This window comes from Hypanus sabinus, chromosome 24, assembly GCF_030144855.1.
Source record: "Hypanus sabinus isolate sHypSab1 chromosome 24, sHypSab1.hap1, whole genome shotgun sequence".
Taxonomy (NCBI): Eukaryota; Metazoa; Chordata; class Chondrichthyes; order Myliobatiformes; family Dasyatidae; genus Hypanus; species Hypanus sabinus.
In genome coordinates this window covers 516,511-539,753 of record NC_082729.1, presented here as the reverse complement: position 1 = coordinate 539,753, position 23,243 = coordinate 516,511, and the positions used below count along the sequence as shown (strand labels likewise).

The 23,243-nt window shown below is 42.7% G+C and overlaps 1 protein-coding gene across 1 annotated transcript in view; it reads right to left on the bottom strand.

The window, feature by feature from the left end:
- The window catches only part of LOC132380381 (alpha-taxilin-like), a 66,614-nt gene that overhangs the window by 9,141 nt on the left and 34,230 nt on the right, over positions 1-23,243 (bottom strand). Inside the window, exons 5-8 of the mRNA XM_059949118.1 lie at positions 20,018-20,212; positions 19,145-19,264; positions 6,452-6,526; positions 3,681-3,773 (exon numbers count right to left, since the gene is read on the bottom strand). Of these exons, the coding sequence (XP_059805101.1) occupies positions 3,681-3,773; positions 6,452-6,526; positions 19,145-19,264; positions 20,018-20,212 (483 nt within the window). The remainder of the gene's footprint in view (positions 1-3,680; positions 3,774-6,451; positions 6,527-19,144; positions 19,265-20,017; positions 20,213-23,243) is intronic.

The window sequence follows — 23,243 nt, the reverse complement described above, 5'->3', positions numbered from 1 at the left end:
TCCAATTTACCACCCCATCATCCAGATCATTTATGTATATTACAAACAACATTGGGCCCAAAACAGATCCCTGAGTCACCCCGCTAGTCACCGGCCTCCATCCCGATAAACAATTATCCACCACTACTCTCTGGCATCTCCCATCTAGCCACTGTTGAATCCATTTTATTACTCCAGCATTAATACCTAACGACTGAACCTTCTTAACTAACCTTCCATGTGGAACTTTGTCAAAGGCTTTGCTGAAGTCCATATAGACTACATCCACTGCCTTCGTCAACATTCCTCGTAACTTCTTCAAAAAATTCAATAAGGTTTGTCAAACATGACCTTCCACGCACAAATCCATGCTGGCTACTCCTAATCAGATCCTGTCTATTCAGATAATTATTAATACTATCTCTAAGAATACTTTCCATTAATTTACCTCTAAGAATACTTTCCATTAATTTACCTGTCAAACTGACAGGTCTATAATTGCTAGGCTTACTTCTAGAACCCTTTTTAAACAATGGAACCACATGAGCAATACGCCAATCCTCCGGCACAATCCCCGTTTCTAATGACATCTTAAAGATCTTCGTCAGAGCTCCTGCTATTTCTACATAAACTTCCCTCAAGGTCCTGGGGAATATCCTGTCAGGACCCGGAGATTTATCCACTTTTAAATTTCTTAAAAGCGCCAGTACTTACACCTCTTTAATTGTCATAGGTTCCATAACTTCCTTACTTGTTTCCCACACCTTACACAATTCAATATCCTTCTCCTTAGTGAATACCGAAGAGAAGAAATCGTTCAAAATCTCTCCCATCTCCCTCGGCTCCACACATAGTTGACCACTCTGATTCTCTAAGGGGCCAATTTTATCCCTCACTATCCTCTTGCTTTTAATATAACTGTAGAAACCTTTCGGATTTACTTTCACCTTATTTGCCAAACCAACCTCGTATCTTCTTTTAGCTTTTCTAATCTCTTTCTTAAGATTCCTTTTACATTCTTATGGAGAAGGACATGGAGTAGGATTACAAATACCTGGGGATACGAATTGACAATAAACTGGACTGGTCAAAGAACACTGAGGCTGTCTACAAGAAGGGTCAGGGCCATCTCTATTTCCTGAGGAGACTGAGGTCCTTTAACATCTGCCAAAAGATGCTGAGGATGTTCTACGAGTCTGTGGTGGCCAGTGCTATCATGTTTGCTGTTCTGTGCTGGGGCAGCATGCTGAGGGTAGCAGACACCAACAGAATCAACAAACTCATTCTTAAGGCCAGTGATGTTGTGGGGGTGGAACTGGACTCTCTGACAGTGGTGTCTGAAAAGAGGACGCTGTCCGAGTTGCATGCCATCTTGGACAATGCCTCCCATCCACTCCATAATTTACTGGTTAGGCACAGGAGTACATTCAGCCAGAGACTCATTCCACCGAGATGCAACACTGTGAGTCATAGAAAGTCATTCCTGCCTGTGGCCATCAAACTTAACAACTCCTTCCTCTGAGTGTCAGACACCCTGAGCCAATAGGCTGGTCCTGGACTAATTTCCACTTGGCATTACTTATTTATTATTTAATTATTTATGGTTTTATATTGCTATATTTCTACACTATTCTTGGTTGGCGCGACTGTAACGAAACCCAATTTCTTTCTGGATCAATAAAGTATGTCTGTCTGTCATAGGTTGTGCCTGTTCTGGACCACCAGTCTTGAATTCCACAGCCCTAGCCCTCAACAGACGACAAATCTCCTGGTTCAGCCACAGCTTTTAGTTTGGGCATGTCCAGTACACACTCATCAACATAAGTCTTGATAAAGTCAGTGACAATTGTGGTGCATCACTCAGACTCAGATGAATCCCCCAAAATCGTCCTGTCCACTGACTTGAAGCAGTTCTGTAAGTACTTCTCCACTTCGCTTGACCATGCCTTTTTGGCCCTCATTGGTGCTGCTGTCTTTAGTCTCTGCTGATACACTGGGAGTAGAAGTACAGCCAGGTTATCGGACTTTCCAAAGTGTGGGTGCTGGGTGGCAAGGCAAGTGTTCTTGATGGTGATCATTTGTGTTGACTTCTCTGGTTCCACAGGTGATATGTAGGTGATAGCTGTTCAAGATGGTCTGCTTGAAATCCCCCACAATGATAGGGAAGACACCAGTGTCCCTGTAGAACACAAGACTTCTATCCAGAATAAGACCCAACCACAACTACACTCGTCTTAATTTTTAATTTAGATTTATTTTGAGACACAACATGGTAACAGGCCCTTTTGGTACAATGAGCCCACGCTACCCAATTACACCCATGTGACCATCAATCTACTAACCCTTATATATTTGGTATATGGGAGGACACTGCAGCACCGGAAATTAACTCATACAGTCACAGGGAGAATGTACAAACTCCTTTAAGACAGTTTCAGAAACTGAATCCCAGTTCCTGGTGCTGTAATAATGTTATGCTAACTGCTATGCCACCATGTCCCCCCTTCAATGGCAAGCCAATTTTGGAACCAATCAGTCAAGTTACCGTGGCTTCTGGATGAGCCCATCACCTGAGACCTTGGTGAATTCTTTACTAAATCCACAGCTCTACCTTCACTACAGAGACAAGAGACTCTGTAGATGCTGGAAATCTTGAGCACACACTCAAAATGCAGAAGGAACTCAACAGGTCAGGCAGTATGAATGGAGGGAAATGAACAGTCTGGCTTCTGCCCTCTTCGCATCCAGTCCTGATGAAGGGTCTCAGCCTGAAATAATTGCTCATTTCCCTCCACAGATGCTGTAGAGTTGCTCCAGAATTCTGTGTGATCTAACATATTCACTGTCATCCCCCTTTTAAAAACCTTGATCCAGCTGGTCTGACATGACCTGCTCCAACACAAAGCCATGATGGCTGTCCCTAATCAGCTTTTTGAATGATCATAAATCCTACACCTAAGAATCCTGTCCATTACTTTCCTTACCACTGATGTGAGACTCACTGGTCTATAATTTAAGGACTTGCCTATTTCTTTTCTTGAACAAAGGCCTTGCCACTGCATCACCAGACCTTGATCAAAGCCCCAGCAACCTCAACTCTAACCTCTCTCAATAACCTGGGCATATTTAATCAGAATGGTGAGACAGGCCTCTATTTCTAAATTAAACATTTCTTTCTAGGGCTTGGTACTAATAGGGATAAACTGACAATTACACCTATTCTAAATAATGGCAATTTTGTTCCTTTCTATATTTAGCTTTTTGTTATCAGGCATAAGTATTTATCCCACTTATAATCTTGAGTGGATAATAACGTCCCGAGGAAGAGCGTCTTCAAGATCATTTCTGTAATCCAAAGGATGATAATTTAGTGTCAATACAGAGTAACAGAGTAAAGGCGATTTCTGGTATTGTGTAACACAGATTTTCTGTTTCAAAGAGAATGGACCACTAAAATTTGGGTCACAAGATTTATAAAACAGAACCTCAAAATTTCCACTCAGAAAATTAAGATTTAATACAGAGGGTTTTGATAAAGTTTATAATAAAGTTGCTAACTCTTGTAATTACCAATATTTGAAACATCTGAGCTGCCTTACTGGAAAAATATTACAGCTAAATTTGCATGGTATGTTAGGCCAAATAGCTTGTTAAGTTACAAACCATCAGCCATGGCACATCTTCAAAGTGATAAACTTTACCTTTTCCATCTCTTGTCTGAAGGTTGTAAATACTTCGTTGCTTTTTGACAGAGTAGTCTGGAATTCTTCAAACTTTCCAGTGTAGAGTGCCAACTAATAAAATATAAAATAAATAAGCATTAACACTGGAATTGAGAGAGACTGCAGATGCTGGAAATCTGCAGTAACTTGGATTATTAAGTTTTATTATTTTGAGTACTTCAAGAATGTGAAATATAACTTCCTTGATCAATAAAGTGGGGGACCTACGAGAGGGCAGAACATTGGATAGCTACCTGGGGAATAAGGTAGGCCAACGCAGAAGTATCTGACAACAAGCACTTTGGTCCAGTGACCATAACTGTATTATTTTAAAAACAATTATGGAGTAAGATAAGATGGATTCACAGGTTCTGAATTGAAACAGAGCAAACACTTAGCCACTAAGCAGGAATTTGCAGTGGCTGATTGAGCAAGATTATTTATAGGGAAAGGAATGTCTGCCTTTAAATGTGCGGTGTCAGAAGCTCAGGGCCTGCCTGTTCCTGTTAAGAGTGAAGGGCAAGGCTTGTAAGTTTAGGGAGTGCTGGCTGATGAGAAATAGTGAGGCTCAGGTTAAGTAAAGCAAGGAAGCATTTGTTGTGCATAGGGACTTGGAAGCCTGTGAATCTCTTGATGATTGCAAGTAGTGACTGTAAGTAGTGGATACAGTTCAGACCATCATGGGTAAAACCCTCCCCCCCCCCCTGAAAATATTAACAGAGACAACTGTCACAGGAAAGCAGCATCCATCATCAGAGACCCCCACCATCCAGGCCAAGCTCTCTTCTTGTTGCTGCTATCGGGAAGAAAGTACAACAGCCTCAGAACCCAGACCACAAGGTTCAGAAACAGTTATTGCCCATCAACCATCAGGCTCTTGAACCAGAGGGAATAACTTCACTCACCCCAACAATGAACTGTTTCCACAACCCATGGACTCACTTTCAAGGATTCTTCATCTTATGTTCTCAATATTTATTGCCCATTCATTATTATTATTATACTTGCTTTTTGTTGTTTCTTTGTATTTGCCATAAATACCCACAAGAAAATGAATCTCATGGTTGTATATGGTGACATATTTGCACTTAGATAATACATCTACTTTGAACTTGAGTGTAGGAATGTACTTCAGGCAGAAGTCGGGAGAGGGAAAGAGGCTATGAGTAGGATCTGGCAGGCAGAGGGAGGTAAAAATCAATAGAGATTCTATAGACAAAGACTAAAATGGTGGATAAGGAGAAAATGGTCATCTGTGTACAGAACAAAAGGAAACAGGAGTGAATTTTAATGAATATTACCCTTCAGGTTTTACTGTGCAGAAAATGAAGGAAGCTAATGAAATGGGTGGTAAATGAGTAGTGATCTTTTGGACCACATTAAAACATTGGGGGAACTCAAGCAGGTCAGGCAGCATCTATGGAAAGGACTAAATAGTCAACATTTCGGGCTGAGACCCTTCCTTCAAGACTGGAAAGGAATAAGAATGTGGGAGGAGAGGAAGGAGTACAAGCTACCAGGTGAGACTAGATGAGGGGCAAGGTGGCTGAGTGGGGGGGGGGGGGGAGAGATGATTGGTGGAAAAGGTAAAGGGCTGAAGAAGGAGTAATCTGTTATGAAACGATAGTGGCCTATGGGAGAAAGGGAAGGAGGAGGGGCAGTAGAGGGAAGTGATGGGGAGGAGAGAAGAGAAAGGGTGAGAGGGAAGACAGAATGGGGAATAGATAAACAAAGAAATAGGAGGGGAAAGAAATCATCAGAATTTAGAAAAATCAACGTTCATTCTATCAGGTTGGAGTTTACCCAGAAGGAATGAGGTGTTGCTCCACAAACCTGAGAGTGACCTCATCGTGGCAGTAGAGGACTGACATGTTGCAATGGAAATGGGGAGTGGAATTGAGATGGCTGGCTGTTTCTACGTCAGGTCTCACTAATGTAGAAGAGGCTGCACTGGGAGCACCAGACACAATAGCCGACTCCAACAGATTCGCAGATGAAGTGTTGCCTCACCTGGAAGGACTGTTCAGGGCCCTAAATGGAGGAGAGGGAGGAGGTGAATACACAGGTGAAGCACTTCTTCCACCTGCAGGGATAAGTGCCAGGAGGAAAATTGGTGGAGGGGGATGAATGGACAAGAGAATCACAGAGATCCCTGCAGAAAGCGGAGAGTGAGTAGGAGGTAAAAATGTGTTTAGCGACAGGATCTCATTTGAAGATGGCAGAAGTTGCGGAGAATAATGCGGAGTCTCAATAGTAGCAGGTGAGGACAAAGGGAACTTTCCCTGTTAAGGCAGCAGAAAGATGGGCAAAGGCAGATGTCCGGAAAATGAAGAGATCAGGCTGAAGGCAGCATCAGTCATAGAAGGCAAGGAGGGGGAAATCAGATTTTCTGGAATGGAAAGCCTTCTCCTGAGAACATTTGTTTTTTTTAAAAAAACAAGTGCCAGGGTGAGAAAAGGTACATTTAAGATAGCTATAAGAGTCAGTACACTTATAAAATATATAAGTAGACAGCCTGGCTCCAGAGATGGAGACACAGAGATTGAGAAAAGGGGAGATATCAGGAAAAGGACTCCTGTCTATCTTCACCTCACCAAGATCACTCCAATCAAATATACAGCTTCATGTACAGGACAAGGAAACAAACCAATTCTGTGAATGCAATGGATCATTTTCATATCATCAGCAAATAAATACTTTGCTTTAGCATATCTAATCACAAGAATGTGAGAATGTCTACTTCAACACACCTGCTGTTTCAGATGAATTTCTTGTTGCTTCATCAGTTCACACATTCTCTGGCTTTCCACAGTCTCCTTTAACAGCTGAAGCCCAGACAAAATGGTTAGAAATCATTTTGCAATATTTTAAGTGTGTTCATCACAAGTCTAAATATAGCCCATTATAGAGAGGATGAGTTATTCTTCAAGGCCAAAAAAGGTAAAGTTCACACAAAAGTCATCAATCTCAAAGCAAGCTGCTGATAATTCCAGTGTTTTGCATGTATTGGCAGATATTGAAAAGACATGTTTACACCAGATAAATTTAGAATTAAGCACAGCTGTATTCCAATGCTGGATATTAGGGAATTAAAATTGAATAATTAACCTTTGTTGTATTATGAAAAATAGGCATCAAAAGAAAGCACGTCCACACTGAAGAACTGTTTGTGTCATCTCTGCTATTGAGTACCTATCTATACAAATTCCGTTAGCAGCATTTGGCTCTTATCCATTATCAGTCAAGTATACTATGAGAGCACAAACCTCCACCATCTTCTCAGGCAGCATGTTTCAGAATGCAATCACTCTCTAGGTGAAAGGCTCTTCCTTAAATTGCCGTAAGCCACATATTCCTCATCTTAAACATGTGCCCTTTGGACACAGAGATGACTGCTATGTAGAAAGGTTTCATTCCATCCATGCCCCTCAATTTTGTACAATTCAGGTCCCTCCTCAGCTCTATAGAAAATGTATCCCAACCTATCCAGTTTCTCCTCAACTGAAACATTCCACCTCAGGCAACATCCTGGGTAATATCTTCTGAACCTCTCCATATTCTTCCTTAACATGGCAACCAGAATGGTACAGAATATTCCAGCTGTGGCCTAAACAACGTTTTATAAAGTTTTATCTTCCAGCCAAAGAAAGTAAGTGTCCCAAATGGCACCATAGTGCAAAGGAACTATCCTTTCTGCCCAATTTGTCGATACTGCTTTCTACTCTCTCATTCACCCACTCGCCTCGTAGCCCTCTACTCCCTTCCTACACAAGATATCTTTTCAATGCTGTAACTGCTTCTGTCTCGACCAGTTCCTTTGTCGACTCCTTTCATATAACCACAGCCGTGTCAAAAACCTGACTCTCAGATCTCCATTTCTCCTCTAGTTTTAGACTCCCTCAGTATGAAAAATGTCTATCAATCCAATCCAAGACTCATAATTTTATAAACTTCAAGGTCACCCCCTGAACCCCTGATGTTTGGGGAGAATAAGCCCTGTATATCTCTCCCAAGACCATTTGACCACAAGTTATAGGAACAGAATTTGGCCACTCGGTCCATCAAGTCTGCTCTGCCATCTCATCATGGATGATCCATTGCCCTCTCAGCTTCAATCTCCTGCCTCTATCCTGATTAATCAAGAATCCATCAACCTTTGCCTTAAATGTACATAAAGACAGTCTCCACAGCTGCCCATGGCAAAGAATTCCACAGATTCATCACTTCTTGCCTAAAGAAATTCCTCCTCATCTCCATTCTAAAAGACATCCATCCATTCTGAGGTTGTGTCCTCTGGTTTAAGACTCTCCCACCATAGGAAACATCCTCTTCACATCCACTCTTTCGAGGTCTTTCAACATTCAATAGGTTTCAATGTCATATAACAATATAAACCATATAACAATCACAGCACGGAAACAGGCCATCTCGGCCCTCCTAGTCCGTGCCAAACTCTTAATCTCACCTAGTCCCACCTACCCGCACTCAGCCCATAACCCTCCACTCCTTTCCTGTCCATATACCTATCCAATTTTACCTTAAATGACACAACTGAACTGGCCTCTACTACTTCTACAGGAAGCTCATTCCACACAGCTATCACTCTCTGAGTAAATAAATACCCCCTCGTGTTTCCCTTAAACTTCTGCCCCCTAACTCTCAAATCATGTCCTCTCGTTTGAATCTCCCCTACTCTCAATGGAAACAGCCTATTCACGTCAACTCTATCTATCCCTCTCAAAATTTTAAATACCTCGATCAAATCCCCTCAACCTTCTACGCTCCAATGAATAGAGACCTAACTTCTTCAACCTTTCTCTGTAACTTAAGTGCTGAAACCCAGGTAACATCCTAGTAAATTGTCTCTGCACTCTAATTTATTGATAGCTTTCTTATAATTCAGTGACCAGAACTGCACAGAATATTCTAAATTTGGCCTTACCAATGCCGTGTACAATTTTAACATTACATCCCAACTTCTGTACTCAATGCTTTGATTTATAAGGGCCAGCGTTCCAAAAGCCTTCTTCACCATCCTATCTACATGAGACTCCACCTTCAGGGAACTATGCACTGTTATTCCTAGATCTCTCTGTTCCTCTGCATTCCTCAATGCCTTACCATTTACTCTGTATGTTCTATTTGGATTATTCCTGCCAAAATGTAGAACCTCACACTTCTCAGCATTAAACTCCATCTGCCAACGTTCAGCCCATTCTTCTAACCGGCATAAATCTCCCTGCAAGCTTTGAAAACCCACCTCATTATCCACAACACCTCCTACCTTAGTGACATCCTCATTCTTCTGAATTCTAGTGAATACAGGCCTAGAGCCAAACACTCCTCATATGACAAGCTTTTCAATCCTAGAATCATTATTGTAAACCTCTTTTGAATCCTCTCCAATGTCAGTACATCATTTCTTAGATAAGGGGTCCAAAACTGCTCACAATACTCCAAGTGAGACCTCACCAGTATTTTATAAAGTCTCAACATTGCATCCTTGCTTTATAGTCTAGCCCTCTCAAAATGAATGCCAACATATTATTTGCTTTCCTCGCCACTAACACAACATGCAAATTAATCTTCAGGGAATCCTGCATGAGGACTCCCAATCCTCTTTGCACCTCAGATTTTTGAATTTTCCCTCCATTTAGAAAATAGTCTACACTTTCATTTTTTCCCAGTGAGCTCTGATGCCACATCCTTCCTGCAGTGAGAAGACCAGAATAGTTGAAAATTGACCAAAGTTTTGTACAGTTGCAACATGATATCACAAACTCCTATTCTCAATGCCTTTGCCTAGGGGAGTGTGTCAAATGCCTCCTTACTTCCATAATCATCTGTGTCACCATTTCCAGGGTGAAATGTGAAGTAAATGAATTTTCAGGCAGCATCTGAGGGAAGAGAAACCGAGGAAATGTAACAAGCCCTGATCCGGTCCAAGATTTTGTTGTCTCCAGACTCTTCTGGTTGGACTATTGTTCACACTCTTTGCTGCAGCCAGAATTCTAAGTTTGACCCTCGAGAACTCTTTGCTATAGAGAAACTTACATTCTTCAGGACATAAATCATCCCACACTTCAATCTTTCCACTCAATCACAAATGAAAATAAATCTGGAAATCAAGTTAAAATTGCATACACGAGGAAATCTGCAGATGCTGGAAATTCAAGCAACACACACAAAATGCTGGTGGAATACAGTAGGCCAAGCAACATCTATAAGAAGTTGACGATTCGGGCCGAGACCTGTCCTAACAAAGGGTCTCAGCCTGAAACATTGACTGTACTTCTTCCTATAGATGCTGCCTGGCCTGCTGCGTTCCACTAGCATTTTGTGTGTGTTGTTTGAACTGCATACAGCTCAGTATTAGCATTATATTTGAAAGAAAAGTAGATTCGTGATTGGTCAGTAGGACATCACCATAGGCCACATTGTTCAATGGTGTAATCTTGAAGAAGGTACATAAAAGTGGGACAGTGATATCTCTATTAGGCTGCGAGCTAGAGAAATGTGGTCAAGACCATTTAAAAGTGCAGATTCTGAACTCTACCCCATTGAACACCATATCCTAATTCACAAAAATTGCATCACTGCATGATTAGAGTATGGAATCATACTAGCTAACACTGTACTACCGTAGCAAACGGCAACAATGTGTAGGCTGGGGCCAAAAATAGCACAATTTCCGCGTTCATAATATGCCAAATACACAAGTGTCACATTGCCTTTCAACAACTATAACATGCTTCAAGCAAAGTCTAAGAGAACAGTGGGTTTGCAAGAGATGAGGTAATTAATGTGATTATTATTATCAATTTTGAGGCACTGAAGATCAAATAGTTATAAGCAATTCATTTCTTAAATTAAGCCTGTATGCCATTAGCTGCCCCCCCCCCTTGCTACAAAGCGCCCCCACCACCTTTAAAGTGTCACGTAGTTTTCAGACTGTAAAAATTTTCTACTCAGAGCTATGGCTGATCTGCGCAGCTGTTTAAAAAAAACTAGGGGGAATGTTGCTGATGAGTATCCAACAAGGACCTCACCTACTTCCTTTGGCTGCACACATCTTTGACAAGTGGACCTATCCCTTTTCAGCTACACTAGATGTACAAACTGCCTTTATGTTCTTGGCAAGTAGGACTAAGAATTTCATAACCCTTTTTAGTCCTTCTAAATGCTGACTCTGGCACCCTGCATTGTCTGTCTGTGTCCTTTGTTTCTCCTGGCAACTGCCTACACATCTGCCACCTGTACCTCAGGGGTGATCACTTCACTGAAACCCTCATCTTCAATATGCTCAAGATCCCATATGGTTCCTTAATGGAGACAGCGAGGAGCTGGAGCTCTACACACTGCACAGGCGTAGTTCTCAGGGACAAAGGACCTTGTAGGATGTGGGACCCTGATCTCCTATATCCTACAAGAGAAGCACAATACTGGCCTAACTAACTTCCTCACTGCACTCATTCTAAGAGTAAAGTGAAAAGTAAAACTTATCGGTCTTTCTTCTTAGCCTCTCACCAAAGCCTCTCAAGTCAACATAATACAAATTTAGCTCATCGCTTCTGCCGGTACGTGATCCAGATCCCTCCATATTCCTGCGCCTATCTAAAAACTTCTTAAAACACCATGATCATACATACTTCCATCACTATGCCTGGCAGCTTGTTTCAAACACCCACCACTCTTTAAAGAAACAAACAACCCCACATCTAATCTCATCATAAATGTATCTGACATTCCCACTCTGAAAAAGTCTGACTGTCCACCCATCCCTTCTTTGTCCCTCTGAAGAGTGAAGTTGCCTCACCAGCTTTGCTGGGCCTTCCTGCTCTATATTGCACAACTAACATTCTTTCTTCATGTTCTCACTCTAAAACTGCCTCCATTCACTCACTAATCTGATAACCTTGTTTACAGTTCATCTAAGGTTGCTCTGTTTAACCCCCAGAGACAACCCCATCATGTAGTCTCTGCAGCTGAACTAGTTAATTGTCTCTATTCCAATTATGAAGAAACATCAGCTTTGCTTCTCTTCTCACAGATGCACCATGACCAGCTGAATATTCCCCGCATTTTCTGTTTGATGTAAATTTCCTAGTTTTCTGGCGTTCACTATTTGTAAATTCAAACCATTCTTCAATCTGTTTTAGATGGAGCCAAGAAATTAACTAATGGCACTAAACTGTGAGGAGTAATTTATTGGATCCCTAATCAATATTAGACAGAGCAAAAGCAATAGAGGTTCCCAAAAAAAGTGAAAGGTGAAATGCTTAAAGGAAACTTCTTCACTCAGAGTCATAAGAGTGTGGGGCGAGCTGCCAGCACAAGTGCAAGCTTGATTTAAGAAGTTTGGATGGGACAGTTATGGAGGGCTATGGTCCGGGTGCAGGTCAATGGAAGTAGGCACTTTAAAAGGTTTGGTATGGACTAGATGTGTCTGTTTCTATGCCGCACTTTTCTATGACTATCAACTTTCAATATTTCACTTCTAAATGCCTCCAACTTGCCCAGCATTCCTTTGCCAAAAAACAACCTATCCTAATTCAACACTTGCCAGATTATTTCTGATGCCATCAAAATTGGCCTTTCTCCAATTTAGAATCTCTACCCAAGGACCAGACTCCTGCTTCTCCATAATTAACTTGAAACTAATGAAATTGCAATCACTAGATCCAAAGTACCTCCTTGCACACACTTCTGTCACTTGCCCTGTCTTGTTCACTAATAGAAAATTCAATAATCCATTCACATTAGTTGAAACCTCTACATATCAAAGAAACTTTTCTGAACATTTGACAAACTATCCCTGTCCAGTCCTTTTACAGTATGGGAGTCCTAGTCAATATGCAAAAGTTAAAATCATCTATCACAGCCATATTTTACTTGCAACTGTCTGCCATCTCCCTACAGAATTGCTCCTCTAAATCCAGTCTATTAATGTTATCTTCCCTGTTTTATTCCTCAATTCCATCCATATAACCTCAGTAGATGAGCCATCCAGTATGTTCAGTGTGAGCACTGCTGTGACATTTTTCCTGAAGAGTAAAACTTTTATTTTGATACAGGATGGTAACAGTTGGCCCAATGAGCCCATATTGTCCAATTACACCCATGTGACCAATTAACCTACTAGCATGTGCAATTTTTGCCATAGGCAGCTGTGGAGACCTGGTCTTTATGTATACTTAAGGCAGAGGTTGATAGATTCTTGATTGGTCAGGGCATGAAGGGATACGGAGAGAAGGCAGGAGTTTGGGGCTTAGAGGAAAATTGGATCAGCCAAAATGAAATGGCAGAGCAGACTAGATAGGCCAAATGGCCTAATTCTGCTCCTATATCTTATGGTCTTGTGTCTTTGGCATGTGGATAGAAGCTGGAGCACCAGGAGGAAACACACATGGCCACAGGGAGCACATACAGACTCCTTACATACAGTGGTGTGAATTGAACTAAGGCCTCTGTTGCTATAATAACGTTACCCTTAGTGTCACCCTTAATGCCACCAAGCTGTCTTATAATTTCTCTCTCTGTTGAAGGTAAAACATTGAAGAGAAAAAAATGAGAGGTTTCTATGGAAGGACAAGGACATTCGATTGTTTCAGGAAAAATGGAAACAACAAATCAGGTTAAAGTTTTTCTCTCCACAGAGACTGCACAACTTGCTGGATGTTTCCAGCTACTGCAGTCTTTCTCTGATTGCATTGAAAACATTATGAAAAATTATTTAAAACGTTATGACCCCTCCCATCTGTCCAGCAATCTCTTTGACCCCCTCCCCACCCCATCATCAGGCAGGAGGTACCATAGCATTAAGACAAGAATTGTTAGAATGGGAAACAGCTTCTTCCCTCAGGCAGCTGAACTCCCTGCCATCACCCAGGTCTCATCACACATAACGTGCCAGTAGTGTTATACCATTTACTTTTTAAACTTGTATAAGGCACCTTATTATATGTTAGCAACACACACAAAATGCAGGTGGAACACAGCAGGCCAGGCAGCATCTATAGGGAGAAGCACTGTCGACGTTTCAGGCTGAGACCCTTCGTCAGGACTAACTGAAAGGAAAGATAGTAAGAGAATCTCTTACTATCTTTCCTGGCCTGCCCTGCTGCGTTCCACCAGCATTTTGCGTGTGTTGCTTGAATTTCCAGCATCTGCAGATTTCCTCGTGTTTATTATATGTTAATTTGTTTGTGGGAATATTACCTGATGTGAGTGAGATACATGTACTGTGCTGTGTACCTTGGTCTGAAGGAATGTTGCTTTGTTTGGCAGTATAGGGTTGAATGACAATGATCTGAATTTATGCCAAATGTCATACCCAGCACGATAAAGGGTTTAACTGTTCATTTAATAATTAGAAATTTATATCAGGAAAGGTTCTAGCATAAATCAGTTCCAAAAACATCACAAAAAGCTTTATGTAACATTTTCCCTTGCCATTTGAAAGGCATTGATTGACCCATATTGGAAAGTGGTTGGGGTTATTGTTGGTGGAGGTGGTATATGTTAGGACTAGACCCCTGTTGGGAACTGGTTTGGGTTATAGTTGGCGGAGGTGGTGTATGTTAGGACTAAACTCTTCCAATCTGATATAACCATATAACAATCACAGCATGGAAACAGGCCATCTTGGCCCTCCTAGTCCGTGCCGAACCCTTAATCTCACCTAGTCCCACCTACCCGCACTCAGCCCATAACCCTCCACTCCTTTCCTGTCCATATACCTATCCAATTTTACCTTAAATGACACAACTGAACTGGCCTCTACTACTTATACAGGAAGCTCATTCCACACAGTTATCACTCTCTGAGTAAAGAAATACCCCCTCGTGTTTCCCTTAAACTTCTGCCCCCTAACTCTCAAATCATGTCCTCTAGTTTGAATCTCCAATGATGTAGTACAAGAAACAATTAGGAAAGCTTATAGGGTGTTAGCACATTGCTCGGGGAATCAAGCACAATGTAAAAAGATTATTGACACACAAGAGAATACAGATGCTGGAACCTCGAGCAAAAAAAAAACTTCAGGATTGCAGTGGAACGATCATAGAGAATTGGATGGTCAACGTTTTGGGTGAGATTCTTCATCTGGTTAAGAGGCCTCTGGTGAGCCCCGATCTGGAATACATAGTACAGGAATAGTCTCCCAATGTAAGGATGTCAGTACACTGGAAACAGTTCAGGGAAGGTTTGCTACATAAATGGCTGAAAGTGCTGTGTTATCTATGGGGACAGGTTAGACAGATGAGGCTTGCATTCTCTTGAGATTAAAAGAGGGAGGTAGTTTAATTATGACATGTTCAATCCTGAGTGGTGTTGAGCAGTTATAGAGTAATTGTTTCCTGTTGTGGTAATCTGGAACTAGCTCATTGTTCAAACATAAGGGGTCACACCCACATAATCCCATTAAAGGGGTCATCCTTTGCTTATTCTCAGAGAATCCAATCTTTGGAACTTCCTTCCCCATGGAGCAGTGGAAACAGAGCCCAAATAGGCAGAGGGAGATGGATTATTGATAAACAAGGATATTAGACAATAGACAATAGATAGACAATAGACAATAGGTGCAGAAGTAGACCATTCGGCCCCTCGAGTCTGCACCGCCATTCTGAGATCATGGCTGATCATTCACTATCAATACCCAGTCCCTGCCTTGTCCCCATATCCCTTGATTCCCCTATCCATCAGATATCTATCCAGCTCCTTCTTGAAAGCATCCAGAGAATTGGCCTCCACCGTCTTCCGAGGCAGTGTATTCTACACCTCCACAACTCTCTGGGAGAAGAAGCTCTTCCTCAACTCTGTTTTAAATAACTGACCTCTTATTCTCAATCCATGCCCTCTGGTACTGGACTCTCCCAACATCTGGAACATATTTCCTGCCTCAATCCTATCAAATCCTTTAATTATCTTAAACGTTTCAATCAGATCCCCTCTCAATCCCCTCAATTCCAGCGTGTACAAGCCCAATCTCTCCAATCTCTCTGCGTAAGACAGCCCTGCCATCCCAGGAATCAACCTAGTGAATCTACGCTGCACTTCCTCAATTGCCAGAATGTCCTTCCTTAAACCTGGCGACCAAAACTGTACACAATATTCCAGGTGTGGTCTCACCAGGGCCCTGTACAAATGCAAAAGAACATCCTTGCTCTTGTATTCAATTCCCCTTGTAACAAAGGCCAACATTCCATTTGCCCTCTTCACTGCCTGTTGCACTTGCTCATTCACCTTCATTGACTGATGAACTAGGACTCCTAGGTCTCTTTGCATTTCTCCCTTACCTAACTCGACACCGTTCAGACAATACTCTGCCCTCTTGTTCCAGCTTCCAAAGTGGATAACTTCACATTTATTCACATTGAATGACATCTGCCAAGTATCTGCCCACTCACTCAGCCTATCCAAGTCTCCCTGTATTCTCCTAACGTCCTCTTCGCATGTCACACTGCCACCCAGTTTAGTATCGTCAGCAAACTTGCTGATATAGTTTTCAATGCCCTCATCTAAATCATTGACATAAATCGTAAAGAGCTGTGGTCCCAATACAGAGCCCTGTGGTACCCCACTAGTCACCTCCAGCCAGTCTGAGAAACACCCATTCACTGCTACCCTTTGCTTTCTATCTGCCAACCAGTTTTCTATCCATGTTGAAACCCTGCCACCAATGCCATGAGCTCTGATTTTACTCACCAATCTCCTATGTGGCACCTTATCGAATGCCTTCTGAAAATCTAGGTACACAACATCTACTGGCTTACCCTCGTCTAACATCCTTGTTACACCCTCAAAAAACTCCAACAGATTAGTCAAGCATGATTTGCCCTTGGTAAATCCATGCTGGCTCGGCCTAATCCTATTTCTGCCATCTAGATGTGCCACTATTTCGTCCTTAATAATGGACTCAAGCATCTTCCCCACGACTGACGTTAGGCTAACAGGGCGATAGTTCTCCGTTTTCTCCTTCCCTCCCTTCTTGAAAAGTGGGACAACATTAGCCACTCTCCAATCTTCAGGAACTGATCCTGAATCTAAGGAACATTGGAAAATGATTACCGATGCATCCGCAATTTCCTGAGCCACCTCTTTTAGAACCCTCGGATGCAGACCATCTGGACCCGGGGATTTATTAGCCTTCAGTCCTACCAGTCTACTCATCACAGTTTCTTTCCTAATGTCAATCTGTCTCAATTCCTCTGATATCTTATGACCCTGGCCCATCCATACATCTGGGAGATTGCTTGTGTCCTCCCTGGTGAAGACAGATCTAAAGTATGCATTAAATTCTGTTGCCATTTCCCTGTTTCCCATAACAATTTCTCCCAATTCATCCTTCAAGGGGCCAACATTGTTCTTAACTATCTTCTTTCTCTTCACATAGTTAAAAAAGCTTTTGCTATCCCCTTTTATATTCCTGGCTAGACTGAGCTCATACCTGATTTTTTCTCTCCGTATTGCTTTTTTAGTTAAGATCTGCTGTTCCTTAAAACTTTCCCAATCATCTGTATTCCCACTCATCTTAGCCCTGTCATACTTCTTTTTCTTTAATGCTATACAATCTCTGACTTCCTTTGTCAACCACTGTGGCCCCTTCCCCCTCTTTGAATCCTTCCTTCTCATTGGAATGAACTGCATTTGCATCTTTTGTATTATGCCCAAGAATATCTGCCACTGCTGATCCACTGTCTTTCCTGCCAAGGCATCCGCCCATTTAACTTTGGCCAGCTCTTCCCTCATGGCTCCGTAGTCTCCTTTATTTAATTGCAACACTGACACCTCTGATCTGCCCTTATCGCTCTCAAATTGTAGATAAAAACTTATCATGTTATGATCACTACTTCCTAATGGCTCCTTTACTTCAAGATCACTTCTCAATTCCTGTTCATTACACATCACCAAGTCCAAAATAGCCTCGTTCCTGGTTGGCTCAAGCACAAGCTGTTCCAAAAATACATCCCTTAGACACTCCACAAACTCCCTATCCTGGGGTCCAGCTCCTACCTGATTCTCCCAGTTCACCTGCATGTTGAAATCTCCCATAACGACTGCATTACCTTTAGCACATGCCAATGTTAACTCCCTAATCAACTTGTACCCAATATCCACGCTACTGTTTGGGGGCCTGTACACAACACCCATTGGGGTCTTTTTACCCTTACTGTTCCTCAGCTCAATCCACACAGACTCTACTTCCCCTGTTCCCAAGTCACCTCTTGGGAATCTCATTCCTCACCAACAGGGCCACCCCACCCCCTCTTCCCATATTTCTGTCTCTACGATAGCACGTATACCCTGGTACACTCAATTCCCAGGCCTGATCCCCTTGCAGCCATGTCTCCGTTATCCCAACAATATCGTAGTTCCCCATTTTCATCTGAGCTTCAAGCTCATCTGTCTTATTTCTGACACTACGCGCATTCAAGTATAGAATTCTTAGCCCATTCCTCCTCTCTTTGCTTAAAACACTGTCTACTGTACCTAACCCAGCTCCTTGAACTTCCATCGGGCAAATTGCACCCTGAATTTTGATGACCTTCTCAAGATCACCCAAACCTTGTACACATTTAACCCCATGCACCTTCTGACCAACCCTCTGGATCTGGATCCCTGCACCCTGCACATCTAGTTTAAACCACCCCCCCCCCCCCCCCCCCGAGCAGCACAGGCAAATACTCCTGCAAGAATGTTAGTACCCCTCCGGTTCAGATGTAGACCATCCCTTCGAAACAGATCCCAATGTCCCTGGAACATTACAAGGACATGATTTGGGCCGGAGAGAGTAAAGAGAAAAACACCAGGATGGTATCTTGGATGGAACATTTCAATTCAAAGGAATGACAAGGTAATCTGGTTTTGCTTCATGGACCAGAGGAATGGGAGTGGGAGAAGGGTGTGGGAGTCTGATGGAAGGGTACAAAATTATGAACATAGACAGGATAGTGAGAAACTTTTCCCCATAACAGAGGCATGTAAAACCAGAGAACACAGGTTTAGGGTGAAGAGTAAGAGCACTGGAGGGAAGTTAAGGGCAAGATTTTCATCCAGGGTTATTAGTTATTTGGAAATCAATACCCGAGGTGGTCAGGTCAGTATTCCCTTAAAGCCCTTGAGTCGACAAGGTACAGAAGACTAATGGGCCTGGTGCTGGAATATGAGATCAATACATATGACTAAATAATGATTGGCAGGGATATGATGGACTAAATGGACTGCTTCTTTGACTGACTTTTGGCCAACCTGCCAAATAATTTATTTTCTAGCATTGTCAATATTTTTGCCTGTTTATACTGCATAAATTGCCATGAAATATTTAATCTCCTTTTAAGGCATTGTAAAATGCATATGGTTAGCAAATCAGCATGTTCAATTACACTGGTGCCTTTATGTGCATAATAATTGAAAGAGAAAGTTCAAAGGATTTGATAACTCACGTAATCTTTCTCTTTCTGATGCCTTTCTTCTGCTTCTTTCAGTAGCTCCTGTGCTTGCTGGAGCTTGGCATCAATGAGTTGTTGTTGTAGATCTTTGTGCTTGAACACTTTGTCAATGTGCTGTGAACAAGTTTTCATGATTAAAAACTGATACCATCTCAACACAAAAGCAGTTCATTGATTCCTGCATGTACCATTGTAGACACTGTCTCCTGCTTTACTTTCACCAAATGAACTTGCTAAAAGGATGCTTACTTCATTGGGACAAACTATACTTTCAATATAAAGCATTGCACCAAACCTCACCCCTGTCAATCCTGCCACTTTCATAAACAAGCCTTGGCTTTATCTGAAGCAGAATATACTGAGTCTTCACATACATTGGGTCTTTACATATAAAATGTCTGAATACTTTGATATAAGGGTTAATATTTGAAATCAAACATTTCCTAGTAAAGACAACTCTACCCTACTTGCCACCTGGAAGGAGCATGAATGCAGTTGGCATTTTGTTTTACGTAATAGAAAGAAGTTTGGTCAAATGTTTGCTGATAGCTTCAGAACATTTGATTGGAAATAGACAAAAAATACTTCTCAAAAAAACTGGAGTATGTCAAATGTGTTCAGTAAAGTTTCCTTAATCAGTACATGGAAATCACAATAAGAGTGCATGCGATACTTGAAATTAGTGAAAGATCCGGAAGTGTGGACCAGTGTCCCACTCCTCAACCTTGCACTGTGCTACCCTTGACAAAATGTGTTCATCTCTAGCAATCCACGGTACCACATCCAATTCAATTAACCAGATGTAGAACAAGACAATAAACTCCATTTCGAACAGAGAGTCTCCAACAAACATTACAATTGGTTTACCTCCTCTCGCAGCTCATATTGCTCTATCAGTTTCTTCAGTTTCTCAGCCAACTCCATGTTTTCCTGGCGCAGTTTGGAATTCCGTTCATTGTGTTGTTCCATCTGTGCCTGGATATCGTTTAGAGTTACTTGGAAGTGAGAAGTGATCTCTTTACGCTTTTCTTCCTCATCCCTTCCACGTTGAACACCTTCTTCCTTTGGGAATATTTTATAAACATATAAAATTATAATACTGACAAACACAAGAAAGGCAACAATTTTATTTGTTACTTGTCTCACATTTTATGGTATGTAATAAAGCTGAAATTGACCCACTGGCTAACAAAACTTTCTGACAAAGGAATAAACCTCAACTGGGCTGTCAAATATAATCACCAAGACACAGCATCCAAGGTAAAAAACCAACTTGCAAACCATCGATTTACACAGAGAGAGGATGTTTTACAAGATGGTATTGGTGAAGCACAACAATGACTTACTGGTAGCAAGAACAACTAACTATTTATCACACTCTTTTCTGGTAAATGATCACTGCAATCAGTAGTCTGCAACTTCCCTGTCAGAGTTGAGCTTTTGAACCGCCTGCACCACCTGGCATTTTTGAGGTGTGAACTGAAATCTCGAAGGTGCAGGACTGTTGCACTGTGGAAGAGACATGTCAATCAAGGTGGAGCCCAGGCCCAAGAGCGGGCAACAAGCCAATGTTTGGCTGCGATTTGGAGACTATTCAAAGCAACCAAACTGAGCCGAGGCAGTCGGGCTGGGGCTCAGGCCCGAGAACCAGGAACAAACAGAGGGTTGACCAATTTAAGCACCAGGCTGAATTGGAAAGATTCAGTACGGGCTTAATCAAGGCAGCAGATCCCTGGCCAGAGAGCATATCGAAGCCACACAACCCGGGTCCGAGAGTAAGGACTGACTCGCTGTTTGGCCAATTTAAGCACTGGGCTAGATTGAAAAAGTCAGGGTGTTGGGGTCAGAAGAGCAAAATGGGCCAGTGTTCAGCATCGCTGCTCTGCGAGGTGCTGAACTAACACTGTGGCCTGCAACTAACAGGCTCTTGGATCAGCTGCAGTGAGGACAGGTGTTATGGCTTTGGACTCACTTTAATGATCTTCAATTCTGAATGCTGTTGACTTACTTTTAATGCTTGCACAATTTGTTTTTTCTTCTGCACATTGGGAGTTTGTTGGTCTTTTTTTTAATGGGTTCTACTGGGTTTCTTCATTTTGTGGATGCTTGCAATTGACAAATTAAGGTTGCATATAGCATACATTCTTGTATAATGAATATACTCTGAACTTTGAGATAACACGTTCAAAGTACAACATATGTATACTATTTACAACCTTGAGATTAATCTTCTTCCATGAAAAAACCCCAGTCAACATCCAGTGTGAGAAATAAAGAACAAAACACACAAACAATAAAACAGAGAACACACAGAATATGAACTGCAGAGTCACTGAAAGCAAGTCCACAGCCACAGAGTCCATTCAGCAATGAGGCGAATTAAACCGTTCCAGGAACCCGATGTCCACAGGCCAGAGGCACGGAGCCCACTCAGTGTTGAGGTGATCATCGATCACTGCCACAGCTGCAGTCAGTTCAGCACTGAGGTGAGTGAAGCCTCATGGAAAAGTGAGCTGAACACCGGTTCAATCTTCGCCCTCTGCCTCAAAGTCCTTCATCTTTTTAATCTGACAGTGCTTACATTGACTAAACATCAGTCTGTCTTCAGCTTTTTGGCCCATGCCCCATCCCATTAATCTGGCCCGGAATCTGCTCCAGCAAAGGCTGCCACAGTTGTACCTGCATTCGGGAGTCCAGGTTCACCAGAACCTTCAGGATACCACAAAAACTCAGGTCATACAGACTGCTTAAAAACTCATCTCCCAAAGGGAAATTACAGGCTGCAGATTGCAGTCCACATAAAGAGTATTTAATACAGTAATTAGTTCCCATTGCTGCTGCAAAACATCACTATGTCTTGGAATACGTACACGACGCTGGAAGAACTCAGCAGGTCAGGCAGCATCCGTGAGAAAAGAGTAGCCAACATTTCGGGCCGAGACCCTTCATCAGGAATGGGGGGGGGGGGGGGGGGAAGAGAGGGCCGAAGCCCAGTAATAGAGATAGGGGAGGGGGAAGGGCTAGAGGCACCAGATGGAAAACCAATCAGAGGGAAGATAAAGGGGGGGAGTGGGAGGGGATAAGCATGAAAGAACTGTAGAGATAAAGAAGCAGAAAGTTGAAAGGGGAGAGAGGGACCTGGGATAGGGGAAGGGGGAAGGGGAGGGAATTACCGGAAATTGGAGAATTCAATATTCATACCACCAGGCTGGAGGCTACCCAGACGATAAATGAGGTGTTGCTCCTCCAACCTGAGTTAGGCCTCATCATGGCAGTAGAAGAGGCCATGTATGGTCATATCTAGATGGGAATGAGAGGCAGAGTTGAAGTGAGTGGCAACCGGGAAGTCCTGTCTATTGTGATGGACGGAGCGTAGGTGCTCGACGAAGCGGTCCCCCAATCTGCGTCGGGTCTCGCTGATGCAGAGGAGGCCACACCGGGAGCACCAAATGCAACAGACGACTCCAGCAGACTCGCAGGTGAAGTGTTGCCTCACCTGGAAGGACTGTCTGGGGCCCGGAATGGTGGTAAGGGGGGGGGGGGGGGGGGGGAGGGGAAGGTGTGGGGACAGGTGTATCATTTGCACTTGCAGGGATAAGTGCCAGGTGGGAGTTCTGTGGGGAGGGACGTGTGGACCAGGTAGTTGCAGAGGGAACGATGCCTGCGAAAAGCTGAGAGGGGTAGGGAGGGAAAGATGTGCTCGGTGGTGGGGTCCTGTTGAAGGTGGCAGAAGTTGCGGAGGATAATATGCTGGATCCGGAGGCTGGTGGGGTGGTAGGTGAGGACAAGGGGAACCCTGTCCCTGTTGTGGTGACGGGACAATGGGTTAAGGGCTGAAGTGCAGGAAGTGGAGGAGATGCAGGTGAGGGCATCTTTGATGACGCCAGAAGGGAAACCACGATCCTGAAAGAAAGAGGACATTTGAGAAGTTCTGGAACGGAAAGCCTCATCCTGGGAGCACTATGTCATCACTATGTCTTGCTAGTGCCAATTTGTAAGGTCCAAGGGATAAATGAGCTATTTTAAAGTTGCCAAGTTGTAACTAGTGAGGCCTTGATTATTTACATACTTTTTTGACTTGGATAAGAGTCCA